This window comes from Crassostrea angulata, chromosome 3 (genome assembly GCF_025612915.1).
Source record: "Crassostrea angulata isolate pt1a10 chromosome 3, ASM2561291v2, whole genome shotgun sequence".
Taxonomy (NCBI): Eukaryota; Metazoa; Mollusca; class Bivalvia; order Ostreida; family Ostreidae; genus Magallana; species Magallana angulata.
This window is the reverse complement of record NC_069113.1, coordinates 39,750,971-39,767,772: the sequence shown is the minus strand read 5'-3', so window position 1 is coordinate 39,767,772 and position 16,802 is coordinate 39,750,971. Positions and strand designations below refer to the sequence as shown.

Below are 16,802 nucleotides of genomic sequence, written 5' to 3'. Positions count from 1 at the left end.
TAAAGGAAGGCCAGAGAGAGAGCCAATAGCTACCATGTTTACATATTTATGGGGTGTATTGTTTTGAGGTGATGATCCTTTAATGACCGTAATTAAATCCTTGCTGGTCAGTATGTCTCCAATTTGGACATTATGTTCCCGATTTGTACACAAATATCCTGAGGGGGTAAAGTTTGATATAAACTAAATAATTACATACATCATTCGGCTAATCGAAGTCAATTAGCCCTTTGATCGGCTCAGGTAGATGACAGTAATTGGTCACGATACAGTGACCCTCCCACTAGTAAAGATCTGTCGTAACCTTGATTGACCCTAAGTACACTGAATAAGGGCGGGTTCTTGACTGACCAGCTTGACGCCATCTTGGATCATCATAGTAACAAGGTGGTGGCGCCCTCTTAAGGGGCTTTTCAACACCCAATGAACACTTGTATTACTTTGATAGTTGTTTTCCCCAAATAGTATAAAACTTCCAACTTCTCGCAAGTTAGGTTAATTCCGACGCTCTTTCGAACTCTTAACATCTCTCTCTGACTTCCCCGAATTGGGACTGTGTATTTAGTTTGCTTTTTTGTCGAATAAAACCACTATACGATCACTTAAGACTTTTACTTAACGTGTACACTGCTTACGTAAGATACGCGTGGTAGTGTTATACGGGCTGATTGGCGCCAGCGACCAGGATTTGTACCTTCTTTAAAAGACTTTGGAGTTTTGGATCTATCTAACCAGTCACGGTAAGACAATTTTATTATTCTTTACTGTCCTGTTTTGTAGGTCCGAGTCTCATCTACTCTTGATTTATTCTTATTTATTCTATTATTCTTTTGGGTATTTATTGTCTGGTAAACATGACTGAAGGTTTAGAACAAGCCACAACTATTGTTGCTGGTACGATACAGCAAGGGTTTACTGAACTTAGTACGACAGTGAATGAGAAACTCAAACAAATTAAAATCGCCATTAAAAAGCAAGAAATCATAATTGATACACCTCCTTTTTCGGGGAAGCCGTCGGAATTCCGGGCTTGGATAAATGCAATAAACAAAGCTTTGGTCTTAAATCCCCATTTGACAGATGATGAAAAAGTCCGTCTTGCTCTAAGACATAGTAGGGGGGATGTAAGTGACTATATCGGCCTGTACATTGAACAGCGCGTGCATGACCAAACTGTAGAAAGGGGATGGGGGCACCTGAAAAACCAACTAATTTTAAGATTTGGGGAATGTAATGACAAACATCACGCATACGCATCCCTGTTCAAAATTAAACAAAAACCTGAAGAAAATGTCCAAGTGTACAGCACTCGACTCTCTCGACTGGCCCTCGATGCATTTGACAGCCTTGACCCTCCTGAGGTACAGCGCCAGTTGGTACAATTATTCATTGACGGTATGTCCGACGATCACATGAAAATTAAAATCATGCATCAAAAGCCGACTACGCTGACGGCTGCCGCGGATACCGCGCTTTCAATACAGAACTTTCATACCGAGGTTAAAATGCGGTTAGGGAAAGAGTTTGTCCCGACGCGAGATCCGGAAGAGGTGGTATTTCCCAGGCTCAGACCTGTCGCGCCTGATCTGCCTAACCCTATCCCAACTTTAAATCCTCAAAACCCCCTCCCTGCCCCTCGCACTATTGTGCCTATGGAAATAGGTCACATGCGGTATAGAAGAAGGCCCAGAACTGAACAATTTGAGAATGCATGCTTTAATTGTAAAAGAGAAGGTCACATAGCTCGAAATTGCCCCGAAAGACCAGGACAGCCCCAAGCTCGAAAACGTCCCACCCCGAAAAACCGTTTAAACTAGAAACCCTCCGTCGCAATGGGGCCGGCGGCGGAGGAGGAGGAAAGGTAAGAGTAGGAGAACTAAGTAATCAATCACCTGCCAAGAAGTTAAAATCAGCTTTCATTAATTTTGCTGGTAGTCCAAATTCTTGTTTAATTAAAGTTCAGAACCAGAAACTTAGGGCTTTAGTGGATACTGGAGCAGAGGTGAGTCTTATCAAACGGAAAATTTACGATTCACTAAAATACAAACCGGAACTACAAAGAAAAAGGTTAAATTTAATGGGTGTGGATGGTTCCCCACTAGACATAGATGGGGTGGCTAAAATTTCTTTTATTATTGGCGGAAATAGTGTTATACAAGATTTTTATGTAACGCGCTCAATGTCCAGAAATGTTATCCTTGGGCGTGATTGGTTTCTTAGTAATGATGTTAAGTTGTATTTTGACCTAAAATCTTTAAGAATTAAGAATGCGTATGTACCCCTGGAGGAGGATGTGCACATCTCATCCGTAGAAAAAAGTACGTATTGCAGACTGGCCTCACTGAAAATTAATGATACTATAGTACCACTGGATGATGATTTGTGCATATCTTCCCTGCTACGAACCACAGGTAAAGTTAAACTGTGGGCAATGTGTATGGCTGGATATGATTGTACCGTAGAGTATGTTGCGGGTACAGATAACTCTTGTGCTGACCTCCTTTCTCGGATAGATCACTCACTACTGACTGATGACTCTGATAAATGCACAGAGACGGGATCGGATGTAAGCGACAAGACGTACGAGATCGGAGTCCTTGATTCTTCTAATTTTCTTCCTAATTTTCGTCCTAAGGATCATATGGACTCCACAATCGAAAACGAAGGGCCAGAAGCTCTCAATGACAAGTTCAGAGACGAAAGGAAGGACTCCTCTGATGAGGATGACATACCACTGGCCGAACTACAGAGACGAATAAGACATAGGGAAGAACGTTTAGCTGATAGGCCAAACGAACTTAGTGATCAGTTGACACTCGACCCCAACGAAATGGAGACCGATGAGACTATGAATAATGACATTGAACCACTGACAGACGAGCAACTCAGGAGGAATGACATAAGGTCAAATTCGGACGACGACATGTCAATTGGGGAGGTCAAGGTCAAGAGACCCAAATCAAGGAGCATAAAGGCTAAGGGTCTCTTGAAAGCACTGTATCAATTTTTGTAAACTCGTATATACCCTCACCACGTGGATTTTAAAATCCGGACGATATTTACGTCTTTAGGTCATAATGACTGACTTAAGCGTGGGAATAGCTAGATACATGATTAAAGCATTGTTAGTAAAGTATATTTGTTTTCTTTTTTTTTTCTTTTTTTTTAATAAATTTAATATGTTGGCCATGGGACGTTTAAGCCCAGCAGTTATTTCCCATTGTTCACGTCCCTCTTTTAGACGGATATTCTACGGTTGAAGTATACCAAGTTGACAATTTACCTGTTCCACTAGTTACCACTTCTTCCGTTCCCGCTGAGGAACAACCGCTTTCTCCTAACTCCAATGATAAGAATTTTGTTGCAAGATACGCGCTTGAAAATGAAATGCTAGCAATCAATTCATACCGAACCCAGTATGTCCTATTAACTTCACACGAATTGGATAAGTGTACCAATGTTGTCAAAGATTTTTGTACTATTAAGAGTCCCCTTTATCCCGTGCATTTGAGTAAAACCTGCTTAGTGGCCCTCTTTATGGAAAAGGCGAATGCAATAAAAACGTTTTGTGAAAAAGTAGTTCATGTGAGTAATTTGCCGCTGGCGCAGTATATTAGCGATGGTCAGTGGGCTGTGTCGACAGTCCAAGAGTTGAAATTTTCTCAAGTCTGCCCGACAAGTGAACGCGGTACAGAGACCACGATTCGTTCTGTAAAGCCTCCGGTTGGCGTGCTGCGTTTACCGATGTCATGTCGAGCTGTACACGGTCAAATAACCTTATCCCCATATTTTCGCCGAGAAACGACTGTCAAATTCCCTGAAAACCACCTTAATATTACAATTGTACACACCCTCAACACCAAAAATATTTGGGAGAAATTTCACCGAACCTTACCCAACTTTACCTATTCTACTTATCCTTTTAAATTAAACAAAATTAAACACATTGAAATGGATGATTTGCAAAATGAGCTCAAGTACATGTATTTTCCACCTGAAGAAAAGTTCTACTTACCTCATTGGTCTTTTCCTTTCATAGGGATTTTGGGTATCTTACTCATTGTCGTATGTTTAATTGGTATTAAATGTCGTAAAAGAATCAAGAGTAGAATAATTGGGCTCTGGAATGCAAAGGGGGATAGTGGGGAATATAAGATGTCTGTACTGCCGACGTATGCAGCGGTCAAGACCCAAGGTGGTGACATTCCTACACTATCCACTGCAACGCCTGCAGAGACTGAACCTACTGCGACCTTGCTACCTCAACAATCTCCAGAGACGCTCAGGATGACTGCTGAACACGGGCCTATCTATCCAAACCTACCAAGATTTGAACTGATTACAAGCCGGGCCTCATCTTTAATTGGGTCAGCTCCGACATCTATTACTGACTAAGGCAAATTAGGACATCTCCGGTTTACCGGACATGGGATGTATTGGGCACGTCTCATGTAAATCAACGGCCTTATTTTTATTTGACCTGATCTGGACTTGTATCAACGACCTGGACTTTCCTAAAGAACTTTCCGTGGGTATGTGCTACCTTACCCATAGCCAATAACTTTTAAATACTTGTTACAGCAAACTACAATCATGTATAGTGAAGCAGATGAGGGAAATGGAATATGTTAAACATTCCGATGATGACGGAAGGATGAATTACCTTCTACTTTTTGTGTATATTGTGTATAATCACAACCAGAGCCGAGGAAATACCGATGATTCTAGAAGTATTCACTTTCTAGTATCACTTCGACGATGTTACCGATGACACCGACTACGACGAACCTACACCAGACCTGTGTTTCGTTTCCGATGATTCCGGAAGTGTCATACGCTATTCGATGAATTCTCCGATAATACCGGACGCTGAACTCTATACAGACTTTTCTGTGTAAAGAGACTGTTTTGTGTAAAGAGACTCTTTTGTGTATAGAGACTTTTTTGTGTAAAGAGACTCTTTTGTGTATCGAGACTGTGCTTAAAAAGTTGCAGTGTATTGAGCAACTTTTTCCCGATGTGGTGGAGGTGTGTAACAAAATAGCCCTTGTTACATGTAATTATATAATCGAACACTGGTGATTGGACTTTATATTTACCTATTATTATATAATCGAACACTGGTGATTGGACTTTATATTTTACGTATCCTATAACTTTGACTATACTGATTGGACGTTACATATTATTCTTTGAACTATTGTGATTTGACTTATCATTTAATTTCAGAATCAGTATAGAATGCTTTCGTAAAGTAAATACCTTTATTTAATGTATATTCCATGTAAATTGAATCACGATAATTCTGTGTCCATCAAAGACTTTATTGCTTTAAAGGAAGGCCAGAGAGAGAGCCAATAGCTACCATGTTTACATATTTATGGGGTGTATTGTTTTGAGGTGATGATCCTTTAATGACCGTAATTAAATCCTTGCTGGTCAGTATGTCTCCAATTTGGACATTATGTTCCCGATTTGTACACAAATATCCTGAGGGGGTAAAGTTTGATATAAACTAAATAATTACATACATCATTCGGCTAATCGAAGTCAATTAGCCCTTTGATCGGCTCAGGTAGATGACAGTAATTGGTCACGATACAGTGACCCTCCCACTAGTAAAGATCTGTCGTAACCTTGATTGACCCTAAGTACACTGAATAAGGGCGGGTTCTTGACTGACCAGCTTGACGCCATCTTGGATCATCATAGTAACAAGGTGGTGGCGCCCTCTTAAGGGGCTTTTCAACACCCAATGAACACTTGTATTACTTTGATAGTTGTTTTCCCCAAATAGTATAAAACTTCCAACTTCTCGCAAGTTAGGTTAATTCCGACGCTCTTTCGAACTCTTAACATCTCTCTCTGACTTCCCCGAATTGGGACTGTGTATTTAGTTTGCTTTTTTGTCGAATAAAACCACTATACGATCACTTAAGACTTTTACTTAACGTGTACACTGCTTACGTAAGATACGCGTGGTAGTGTTATACATGTTGCCACCCCGAAGTCTATCATGCAATTCCCACTGCGTGCCTGAGATTTCCCAATCAAGCTACCTGCTGGTATATTAAACAAAGATGCAGATGAACCCCCGTGTTTCCTTGATGCAGCGTTATATTAATGCATTCTGGGGTCGTGATTTATCCTTATAAATAATACCAGCAGATTTATTGGTCTTCTCTAAGTTGACTTGCAACCTGAAGACGCGCTGGTATGTTGTCTTGTTTTGCTCTGTGGAACAATATCAGTATAGATTGTGCGTTGCTGCGGTATATGTTTGCGGTATACTAGTGCTACATCCAGCGTTTTGAAGGCTGGAATACGCTTACTTACTACGTATATATATCTCAAATTGTGTAGTAACAGAATTAGGAGTATTTCTCTGTCTCTCGAGGCTGAGGCGGCGAGCGCGATTCATCATATAAATATCATAAACTCTTGAGAGGAGCATACTGGATTGCCGCTGCCAAGTTTCTGGAGCATTTTTACGCGCGTTTTAAACCCCGCATTATTATCATTTTAACTGAGAATTTACTGAAACTCAACATAATAATGATGAGTGTAATTTGGCTACAACGCACCATGTTATGAAAACTAAGGAGGGAATTTGAAGCGTTGAGTGGTTCTTTTTTTAAGTGTGGAGAAAATCCGTTTGTGTTTTTTGTGCGAGATATTTTTTTTAGTAGAAAAGAAACAATTTCAACAATGAGTGAGTCGAAAAACGGAGAGAAAAAAGTGAAAATCAATGATGACAGGGGTAATGTTGTGGAAGTCAGTGAAAAACATGGACCTCTGTTCAACGCAATACCCAAAATGCATTTATGTGGAGCCGCTATCCTCTGTCTTCTTAACATTGCCATTCCTGGGTTGGGTGAGTAGAATTGGGTTTATTTCTCTTCAAAGATAACCAACATTTATTTATAACACTTTACAGAAAACGTTTTTTTTTTCTCATGGAAAAAAAAGATATTTCGGCAATGCAACGATAAACGTATCATAGCCGCCGATATCTGATCTTATATATGTAGGGCAAAAACTGATCCGCCTCGGGGAACTGATTGTACAAGTCTGGATGCTGCACATGCAAGCGCGTTAGTAATTTCTCGTTTGCGATATAATTAACTTATTAACTTACCCTTTTTGATATACCTAGGGTTTTTCTCGCACCTGGAGGCACATCATTTACGGAATTTGAGAGCTAAAATGTTTCAGCTGTATTAAAGCATAGAGAATTTCATCTGCACAATTCACATACGAATTGCACATGTATGCTAATAAAAAAAAGGTAAAGAGAAAAAATGCGAAAACGACACTGCAAAGAAAAAAAAATTCCTTTTCCCTGAAAGTTAAGGTATATCTATTAACGTTAAATTTTATCTCTTAAGTTTGGTTATTAATTACTTTTATTGTCAGTAGATTTATAAACATAAGACAGTGCTTCTGTAAGCTGTAAGATGTACAAAAAGCGATGTTTTGTCTGCGAATGCTCTTACAATTATAAAAAGTGACAAGGAGAGGGTTTATAAAGGCTCTTTGAGTTCCGGTACGTCAAATAAAGTATGTGCGTTCACATTTGGAAGATAGATAATTTAGAAGGATATAAGTGGGGCTACTTGAACCCCATTAAATGATGAAACAAATAAAAAGTACATACTACAGGCTAAAAGAATCATACATAGTCATCTAATCACCCACCCACCTCTCTCTCTCTCTTTCTCTCTCTCTCTCTCTCTCTCCTCTTTTTGTCTCTCTTTCTCTGGTTATTTTCTTGTTAGCGAGTGTCAAAATAGAAATGATATTAATTTGATTGTGAAGAATTTATGTCTCTTATCAGTATCTAGAACTAACGAAAAAGATGCGATGATGTTGGTTTATCAGTGATCATCTTTTCATACATCAGAAACCCCCTGTTGTGCTTGCTATGTGGGTAGGTGTGGTCCAACATCCGACAAAATGGCTCTCTGATAAAAGTTAATCTTTAATTTAACACAAACATCCCCTTCACCAAATCCGTTCTTTTTTTTTTATTCCTACAGAGTTTACCGTCAAAATTTATCTTCTTAGAAATGTTCTACAAAATGAAGTTGTATGTACATCTGGATAGTATAAATATTGTGTATCAAAGGTATTGGGAATTCCAGGTATCTAGTATCTGAATAGCTTCTTGTGAACTAATCAGTCTTTTTCTTAAGAGAGCGCTGTCATCTAAATCAAGCGCTATTACCATTGTAAATAATAACCGTTTGCTTGTACAGTCTTTAATCATTTCTTGATTATTGGATTGCCTTTTGGTGTGAATGGTCTTCATTGGTGATTTGTATAAAAGATTAAGAAAACGGATATATCATCATAGCGACATCGATTGTTGGATGTCGCAAAATCATCCTCACATAGAACGTGATCTTTTTTATCAAACATGCGGACACAGTGCTCTTCATACGTGATAGACACGAAGAAAACAGTTACCTCTCAAATGGAGAAAAGGCTACCGGGTCAAGATATTTTTCTTCTGCGTAATAGCAGAATGTTAACGCTCACAGCGCCCAAATGCATCAGAGTGATAGAAGCTGTAGAGAATTTGGCGCTTCAGACAGTTTATGGTCAGTCGTAATTTCCTGATCGCTACGATTCCAAAGAATACAATTCGAGCACCATCAAATTCTGTGAGCATGCAAAAGTGATGACACTGAAAATTACGCAAATACCGTTTAATTTTTTTGATACATGGATACTTTCTATTTTACTTTCTCAAAATGGCAAAGTTCAAAGCACGACTTTGAATAAACATGACCAAAAACCCTCTATAGAGGCATATATAATAGATCTGAAGAGTGCTTTGAACTAAAACAAAGCACAAAACTATAAGTGCGTGTGGTATGTCAAATTTCAACCATGGATCCGAACTGAAGTTTGGGGGTTTTCTGTTTAGAGCTCCGTGAAAAGGCTGGTGTATAAAAATTCTGACACTAAAACATTCTTCAAATGAAGATTGAATAAACAAGGCTCTGAGCTTTAGACGTTTGCTTCCTTCGCCATTCTGTGGGTCCGCTCATGTCACTCATCGCATCCATTGCTTCTTCTTTAATAATTGACTTCAGCGGCCCCATTTGGTCGTGAAATAAACAAAATCGAGATGAAAACCGTGTTTGTATGTAATTAAACCCAAGTAAGTCGCATATCATTACACTCTATGTAATTATATTTATATACATAACACAATAATACAGTCTGCATTCATTGTGAACTCACTGATGGCAAAAACAAATTCAGCTCATCATCTTCTTTATCTTCCAGACACAAGGTGAAACATCCATCATGCAATACAATATGTAAACAGGAAGAGAATAATGATGTTTGCCGCACTGTCTACTCTTCCGGTTTTCTTTCTTTTCACGAGATTGCAAAATGTTATATAAGTTTCAACTGATGGATAATGCCAACGAAACGTGTAGTATTTAGTGTTTAAGGAGCGTATATAGAGATCGAAGAACTAGCAGTCTTGAAGGTTTTGGCAAACCTATGTAAGAACTGGCATTTCCTAAACTGTACCTCCTTTTAATACCTTCAAACGTATGCCAAGAAAGTTCCAATATCAAGAAATTTAAGAATTTGAAAAAAAAGGTTTCATTTTATCGAAGTAAACAATGCAGTCAGTGAAACCTGGATTATGGTAAATCGCACAATAAAGCATACAAAATCTCCGTTGGTTCTGATGGGCTTAGGGGAGGGTAACCATCGGGTACAAACGACACAAAACCACCCTCCATCCGGAATGCCCATGCACTTTTCTCGTCAATTCTATATTGCATGCGTCTAAACCTAACCAATGGCTATGGGTTTTTATTAAACTCATAAAGTTTACAACTGCAGTATATCATTTATTTATTGGATGTTATGTTAGAAAAATCAAGAATGTGGGTATTATTTTCGAACCATTTTGAGTACAGTATGTTTCTCCTTTTCTCAATCTGCGGTACAGCTAGCTCTGATCCTTTCATTATAGGAACATTTTAAAAGCATCATTACGTACTCCCATCTTGTAGAATTCTTCTTATAGCGTGTACATGTACTTGTATTTACAACTTATTTGATTTGTGGCGAATTAAAAATACCGTTTGAACAATTTTTTCGCAGTCTGGGGAACACTTTCACATCTCTCAACCCTCCTGTCTAAATCCACTCCGTCGTCAATCGCTCGGGTTTTTCTCATACTGACTGTAATTTTTTTTTACCAATTGTATTGGCACTTACTCTTCATTTTTGTCGAGAAGGTGCTTCAGCAAAATATGTCGAGATGAAGTAGGAAGCAAAGCTCTCGCTGCTTCTCTCTAGAGACTCGGGTCACGCGCACAGAAAAGCTTGTTTTCCAGGTGCATATCATTGTCAAAAACAATGCTCTTTAACATGGCTAATGCAGGCATGATGTTATGAAGAAGAGACGCAATATGTTGCAAAGAAAATAATATCGTACCTCACTAAGTTCCGGTACAAGCAAGGAAGTCTATTCTTATGTATAAAATTTATCGCCGTGTTAATGTTTTGTGGCGCCATTATATTTGATTTACAAGAATAAAATTTACGGTTTGATGATAGATTTGTCTTCTGACAATAGTAAACAGTTCTCTGAATGGAGGATCAAAAAATGCATACACTTAAAAAGAGCGTACATGTCTTCAGCTCTAACGGAGCAAAACACTCTCAAAACATTTAACTTCTCGCGTTTTGTTCGAACACTTGCTTATCCTCTTTCAACTATTTTAGCGCAAAATGAACTCGCGTATGCGATGTTATCTTGTTTTCTGACATATTTTTGATACAGTTTAATTCAGATAATATTTTTTCATGATTTTAATTTCAAACAACTCAATGCAAGCTCTTTAATTTGACTATTTGGGTATTTTGTCTTTTCAGAACAAAACCTTTCCCTTGCAGTCTTGTTTAATAACCCTAATGCCATCCTATTCTCATGTTTTTCTGCCCTTACCTTCAACTGTTAATGGAATTTATTTGAAACTCTTTTCTGTTTGCAGGAACCATCATTTCTGCGTTCACGGTCTTTTGTGGATGCCCTACAAAGATTGAAAAACGAATGAACGCGTTCCTTCTGAATATCCTAGCAGGTTTCTTACAAATGGTGACATTCATAATCATCGTGGGCTGGATTTGGAGTATTCTTTGGGGCATGAATTTTGTACAGTTAGCTAGTAAGTTGACACACGGTTTTTTTTTTATCAAAACAATAGAAGATTCTCCCAGGGGACTTTCAGTACCTTGATTAAAGAATGACAAAAACATATCCCACTTCATCAGTCAATTTACAGAGAGAGAGAGAGAGAGAGAGAGAGAGAGAGAGAGAGAGAGAGAGAGAGAGAGAGAGAGAGAATTTGTTAAATGTAAAGTGTATCACTTTAATAGTTTATAGCTTTCGGTGGTGAGTCCTAAATTTAACTGTGCAATCTGCAATGGTAATCATATTCTCTGTCCCCGAGTCACTTCTGGGAGATTCTTTGTGGGTAGATGAACGTGACAAGTCCAGGGTTATCTTATTCTTAGAAAAAACAGCCTCGGTGTTTTTGATCTTAAAAAATATTTCATAACTTTAAAACCATCGAAGACTTTCGGTTCATATTTTGTTTTGGATCCATTATGCTTTAATAGTTAGTTCACGCACCTGCAAGTTTTTACCATTTTAACCGACTCTTACAGAAAATCTTAGGGCAGTTAATGAAAAATTGCGTACGTTTTTGATAAGATAAAGACTGCTTAAAATCATTCGTCGTCTTGTGCATTGAAAATGCGACACGGAATCAAACAATACAATGCCAGGGCAATTTATTGAGATGCAACACTTGGCATTGATCTGTCTTCTCAGAATGCCTGCTCTGGGAAAGCGCCATAATCTTGATAACGACCATCTGGGCAAAATGGGAGACTACTTGAATTAATTCATTGCCTACTCAAAGAAATAAGCCTAGATGTTAAAACTTAATCACATTTTGATTGAAAATAAAGTCAAATAGTGCGAAGGTAGGGTTCATTTTAAAAGTGTAAAAAATCTGCACAGGCGGGAGAGTTGAAGAAACTGCGCCTCCATTCCAATAAAAATCTTTTTTAAACATTGTTCTACCTTAAGCCATGTCCAGAGTCTGTATATATAAGTTCTCTCCAGATGGAATAGTGGCGTTCATATTGGCGCGGTTTGCGACGATGTCATCCTGTATTATATGTTCAAAAAAGAAAAAAAAAGATACTTGTACAAGATGGAACCCGTTTGAAATGAGACTTAAAAAGCAATTAAAATTGTTAAGGACATGCTAGTAGGTAATATATTTTCTAGCTAACATTGATTTGAATTGATTGACTTTCTTCCAGAATTCCTGAGTTGTTTAAATTATTCTTCACGTGTTATGTTATAAAACGCATTGTAAATTACTCATTTATGAACCATATTGTACATTTTTCATTTCAGTTGCTAAGGGCGAAGAACAGGAAGCAGAATTTCAGAATCTTGGCGGACCATATTACGTCCGGCGGCAGAGCAGCGTCGATGTTCCCTTGGCTTAAGAAATCTGTCAGCTAATTTCTGTTCTTGTAATAAATGTCCATTTTGGTCTTTTGAAGAGGCTCTTGCTTGGTGTAACTCTAATATAAATAAGCTAAGGTGCTTTCCGCCAGCGGAAATGAAGGATGCGTCTTAAGAGGAGAGTTATTACTTACGTCTAATTATGACATGCATGAGTGGGTATGTGTACCAAAATCCGGACAATTTGGTGTATTTAGCGGTAACTCTTTATTGGTGCTTTTGTTTTTTGTTCTTTATATTAATTGCCATGTTTTTAGTGTTATTTATACCTTAAGTTATTTATGTGCAAATACTTTTCATATTATATTTTGCAGGGATATATGAAATAAAATATGTTTGTAAATAAGTTCACTCTTATATTTGCATAATACAGAAAATGGACAGTTTTGCCAGCATAAAGTTCGAAATGCTTTCACAGAACACTTTTGCCATTTATTTTCTAATGAACAAGCAGCGCTTAAATCACTATATAATGGGGCTAAGGTTCATCTTGCTCGACTGTTCAACACTCAAGATGAAAATAGATCCAGCAAACAATAGGAAGACAAAATGATCAGAGCAATGTTATGTTAGTTAATCTACCTCGAGAGAGAAAAGTACATTTTAACTATACATGATATCGAAATTCAATGAAATCAATTATTTAACTGGGTTCAATTAAGTTAATATTACTCTGCAGTAACTATTTATCAATTTTATGATTAGTGAAGTGAATTTAGTAAGTCTATACAAATAATTGATTTGTCATATTCTGAATTTTTGATTTACCAGTGACAGTATATGCCAAATCAACAACAAATCGGTTTGCACCGATTGTTTTTACAAATTACAAACCAGGATCCTTAAGTTTTCCCCATGGCGATGATATTTACTTTAATATTAGAAGCAACACTAACAAAACAAAACGAAAAATCATAACAATCTATACTTGTTCATTTAACAAAACGCTTGAATTCATTTCCTGTTTTTTCATTAAAAATGTGTATATATGTTCTAAAACCCCCACTTCGTCTTACCAATGTCATACCGTACCAGATGGTTATGATGACTGACAAGCGAGAAAACGCTGGAGCTCTGGTTTACATCTCTGAAAAGTAAAGCATTATAATTAAGTCGCGGCAAATTATAGCCTCGTAGAGTTTTTGTAAAGACGTAAAATATTTTTGTATTAAAAATAATGTTTGATGAATTAAACATGTTTACATTTCCCGGTGTCTTTGTCTGTGATAACACTACGAATCGATTTTGTAATGTATAATTTAATACATTTCATCAATATTAATACCTAAATCAGTAAGTTCACTGATAAATCTACAGATGTCGTCAGCCAGGTCCACCCGTCGTCGTTTGTTTCGACTTATATCCTGGAACGTCTTCGAGGTGGTGAGTCAGCAATGATTTGCCAAATCGTTGCCCGTCTGTAGATGGCTTCCAGCTCTGCACTGCTCCTCTCCACCATAGCCAGCATGATGACTTTTCTGTTGTTGTTGACAGTCTCTGTATTCCTGCTTTTCTTTCTTTCCCCTTAATTTCCAGGGCTGTCATTGCTCTCCACGTAGACTGGGCTGGGATTCCTCTGCAGCCAATCTCCACTGGAAAACCCCTGCATTCCTGCATTCCATCCTTCGCTGCGGATGTCATCTGCCAGATCGGTGGGCCTCCTCGCATCTCTCTTCCCACTGGACCGTAAGCTCCACCATCATTATCTGTTTGCCTTCGTGGGACAAACATACGATGTCAGGGCGGAGAGTGGTGTTGAGAACGTCTGGAAATATCAGCCGTCGTCCGAGATCTGCCTGCATCTCCTATGATGTTGCTGAATCCAGGATGGACTTCTGTTCCGAGGGTTTCTTGATTATTGTTGGGTCGCCTTCCTTCACAACGTTGATGTATTTACGGACATCTCCCTTCTGTCCTCTCTTCTTCCGTTCCGTCTCTATGATATCAGCTAGCTCTCTGAGTACTTGGTCATGTCTCCATCTGTACCTGCCCTGTGTCATAGAGACATTACATGATGATAGATGTGTTCCAGAATACCTCTCTTTCAACATAGATCGTAGTTCATATTTTTTGTTAGGCCCTATACTTGTGTAGGTTGGTTGGCGATGGCAGCAGGTCATACACTGATCTTAAGAGGAACTGGATACGGTGTGGTTCAATCCTCCAGATCTTTCCACAATTCAGCTTCCTCTCTGTTGTTGTCCATCTCGTCCATGCACTTTGGCTTCCCATTTCTGTTGCTTTTGCCTTTCTTAGTTATTCTTCCAATTGGTGGATCTCTGCCTGTACCATTCCACGTTTCTCCGTGTTGTTGCTTTTCATCCAGCTTTCTCTGTGACTGCTTCATAGCCCTTGTCTCTCCTCTACTACTGTGCAAACTATGTCAGCATGCTTCAGCCTGCTTTCTGCCTGGTGGACTGCAGCACTGGCTGACCACTGCCTTCCAGTTTTTATTTCTATCCCTGCTTTCCGGATCTTTTCATCCTTCGAATCTCTAACGAGAGAACTAAACGGGCTGTGGTAACTTTGAATTCTTCAACCAAAGATGATATTGGCAGCTGGAGTTTGGATGAAGCACTATACAGTCCAAGACTAGTAGAGCGTGGACGGACGCCCGGAGCCACCCTCGGAGGAATCTGTTTACCGTCCTTTCCAATGCTTCCACTGTCGTACTCGAGACCTCGTAGAGGGTTAGATGCCATAGTAGACGGGGAAGCAGGCCATGTTGGTACATCCACGCTTTGAATTTCCCCGGCAGCTCAGTCTTGCCATGCTCTCGAGTCCCTCTGTTACTTTCCCATCCAGTTGCTTGATGTTTCCCTGGTCCTTCGGATTCTGAGTAAAACCATTTCCTTAGGCACTTCACGGGTTTGTCCACAATAGATGGAATATCCTCCTCTTGTATCTATAAAAACTTCTTTGTCACTTTTCCTTTCTTTATAATTAAGCTTCTTGACTTCTGGGGCTTGATTCTCATTCTTGCATCATTGACTAATCTATATTTTTGTACAACTGCTAAAATTATTTAAAACTAAATAATAAGGAATCATTCTTTGAATATTATTAGGTGATCAAATACGGTCGGACATGATCAATCTATCTATAAAGTCCTTCGGGCGTTATTGGATTTGATCAACCCCGACCGTATTTGACCACCTTATAATACTCAAAAAATGATTCCTTGTTCCTTAAATAGAAGCATTTTTCTTGTTCATTTGCATTCTGCATAAGTGAGTCCTGTTGCAGATTAGTTTTGTGTAGTACTCGATAATTGAATCAAAATTTATGTTTTTAACTTTAGACTGATTTATCTTCTCAAGTCAGAAACCATTGACTTAGGAAGATGGGAGTAAGGCTTCATCTCTCAGTAGTGTTCAATGATTCTAAATAACATGTTGGCTATTCAAAACCTTGATCCTTTATCATTATTTTTTCCATCCTTGATACTTTCATGTCCAAAAGGGGTACTAAAAAATATAGTAATTATGTCGCGAAAATTGTAATAAAAAATGGCTTGTTATCGACCTTTTAATTAAAACGTTGCTTAAAATTTGAACTACATGTACATATATGCCAGAATGGTAGATTTCTGCGCTGTAAATAGCATATTTTAATTTTCTATTAGAGAGGTGCTCTGGCGGTAACGATGGCCGATTAGGCTCAATTCTAAAAAGGCTAAGACATAATTGTCTCGTTATAACGAGTTAGTATCTCGTATATAACGAGTTAATTATTTCGTAATAACGAGAAAATTATCTTTGACGGTGCTCTGGTTTTTTTATGTTCTTGACTTATCACTCTATATCATGACGTGAACATATCAGAGAGAGAGAGAGAGAGAGAGAGAGAGAGAGAGAGAGAGAGAGAGAGAGAGAGAGAGAGAGAGAGAGAGATCTTTCTTCTTGTTTACTTTTTATGAAAAATCTAATATACTTTAGAACCAAGAATACTTCATGCCAATTTTTGTTCAGGAAAAGGGTCCATGAGTTCAAGCTACTTCAAAAGAATCCTGCACAAGTGTTTTAAAATCATTTCAAACCTGACCTTGAGAGGGAGGTACATATAGCTTGAATCTCCCAAGAATATGATCTAATAAATATGAATGTAATAACATTTTCTGAGCCTTGGCAAATTGACATTATTCGTGGTCTCGTCTACATCAGAGAAAATGGCATACTAGTCTATAGTATTCCTCTTGGAGGGCATAATTGGGTAA

General features: G+C 38.4%; 1 protein-coding gene across 1 annotated transcript; it reads left to right on the top strand.

The window, feature by feature from the left end:
• The first annotated feature begins 6,207 nt into the window (after positions 1-6,207).
• LOC128178937 (protein stum homolog) lies at positions 6,208-12,932 on the top strand. Its single transcript, XM_052846371.1, has 3 exons — positions 6,208-6,874; positions 11,034-11,207; positions 12,473-12,932. Exons 1-3 carry the CDS (start codon positions 6,709-6,711, stop codon positions 12,565-12,567), a joined length of 435 nt encoding a protein of 144 aa, XP_052702331.1. The 5' UTR covers positions 6,208-6,708; the 3' UTR covers positions 12,568-12,932.
• The last annotated feature ends 3,870 nt before the right edge of the window (positions 12,933-16,802 follow it).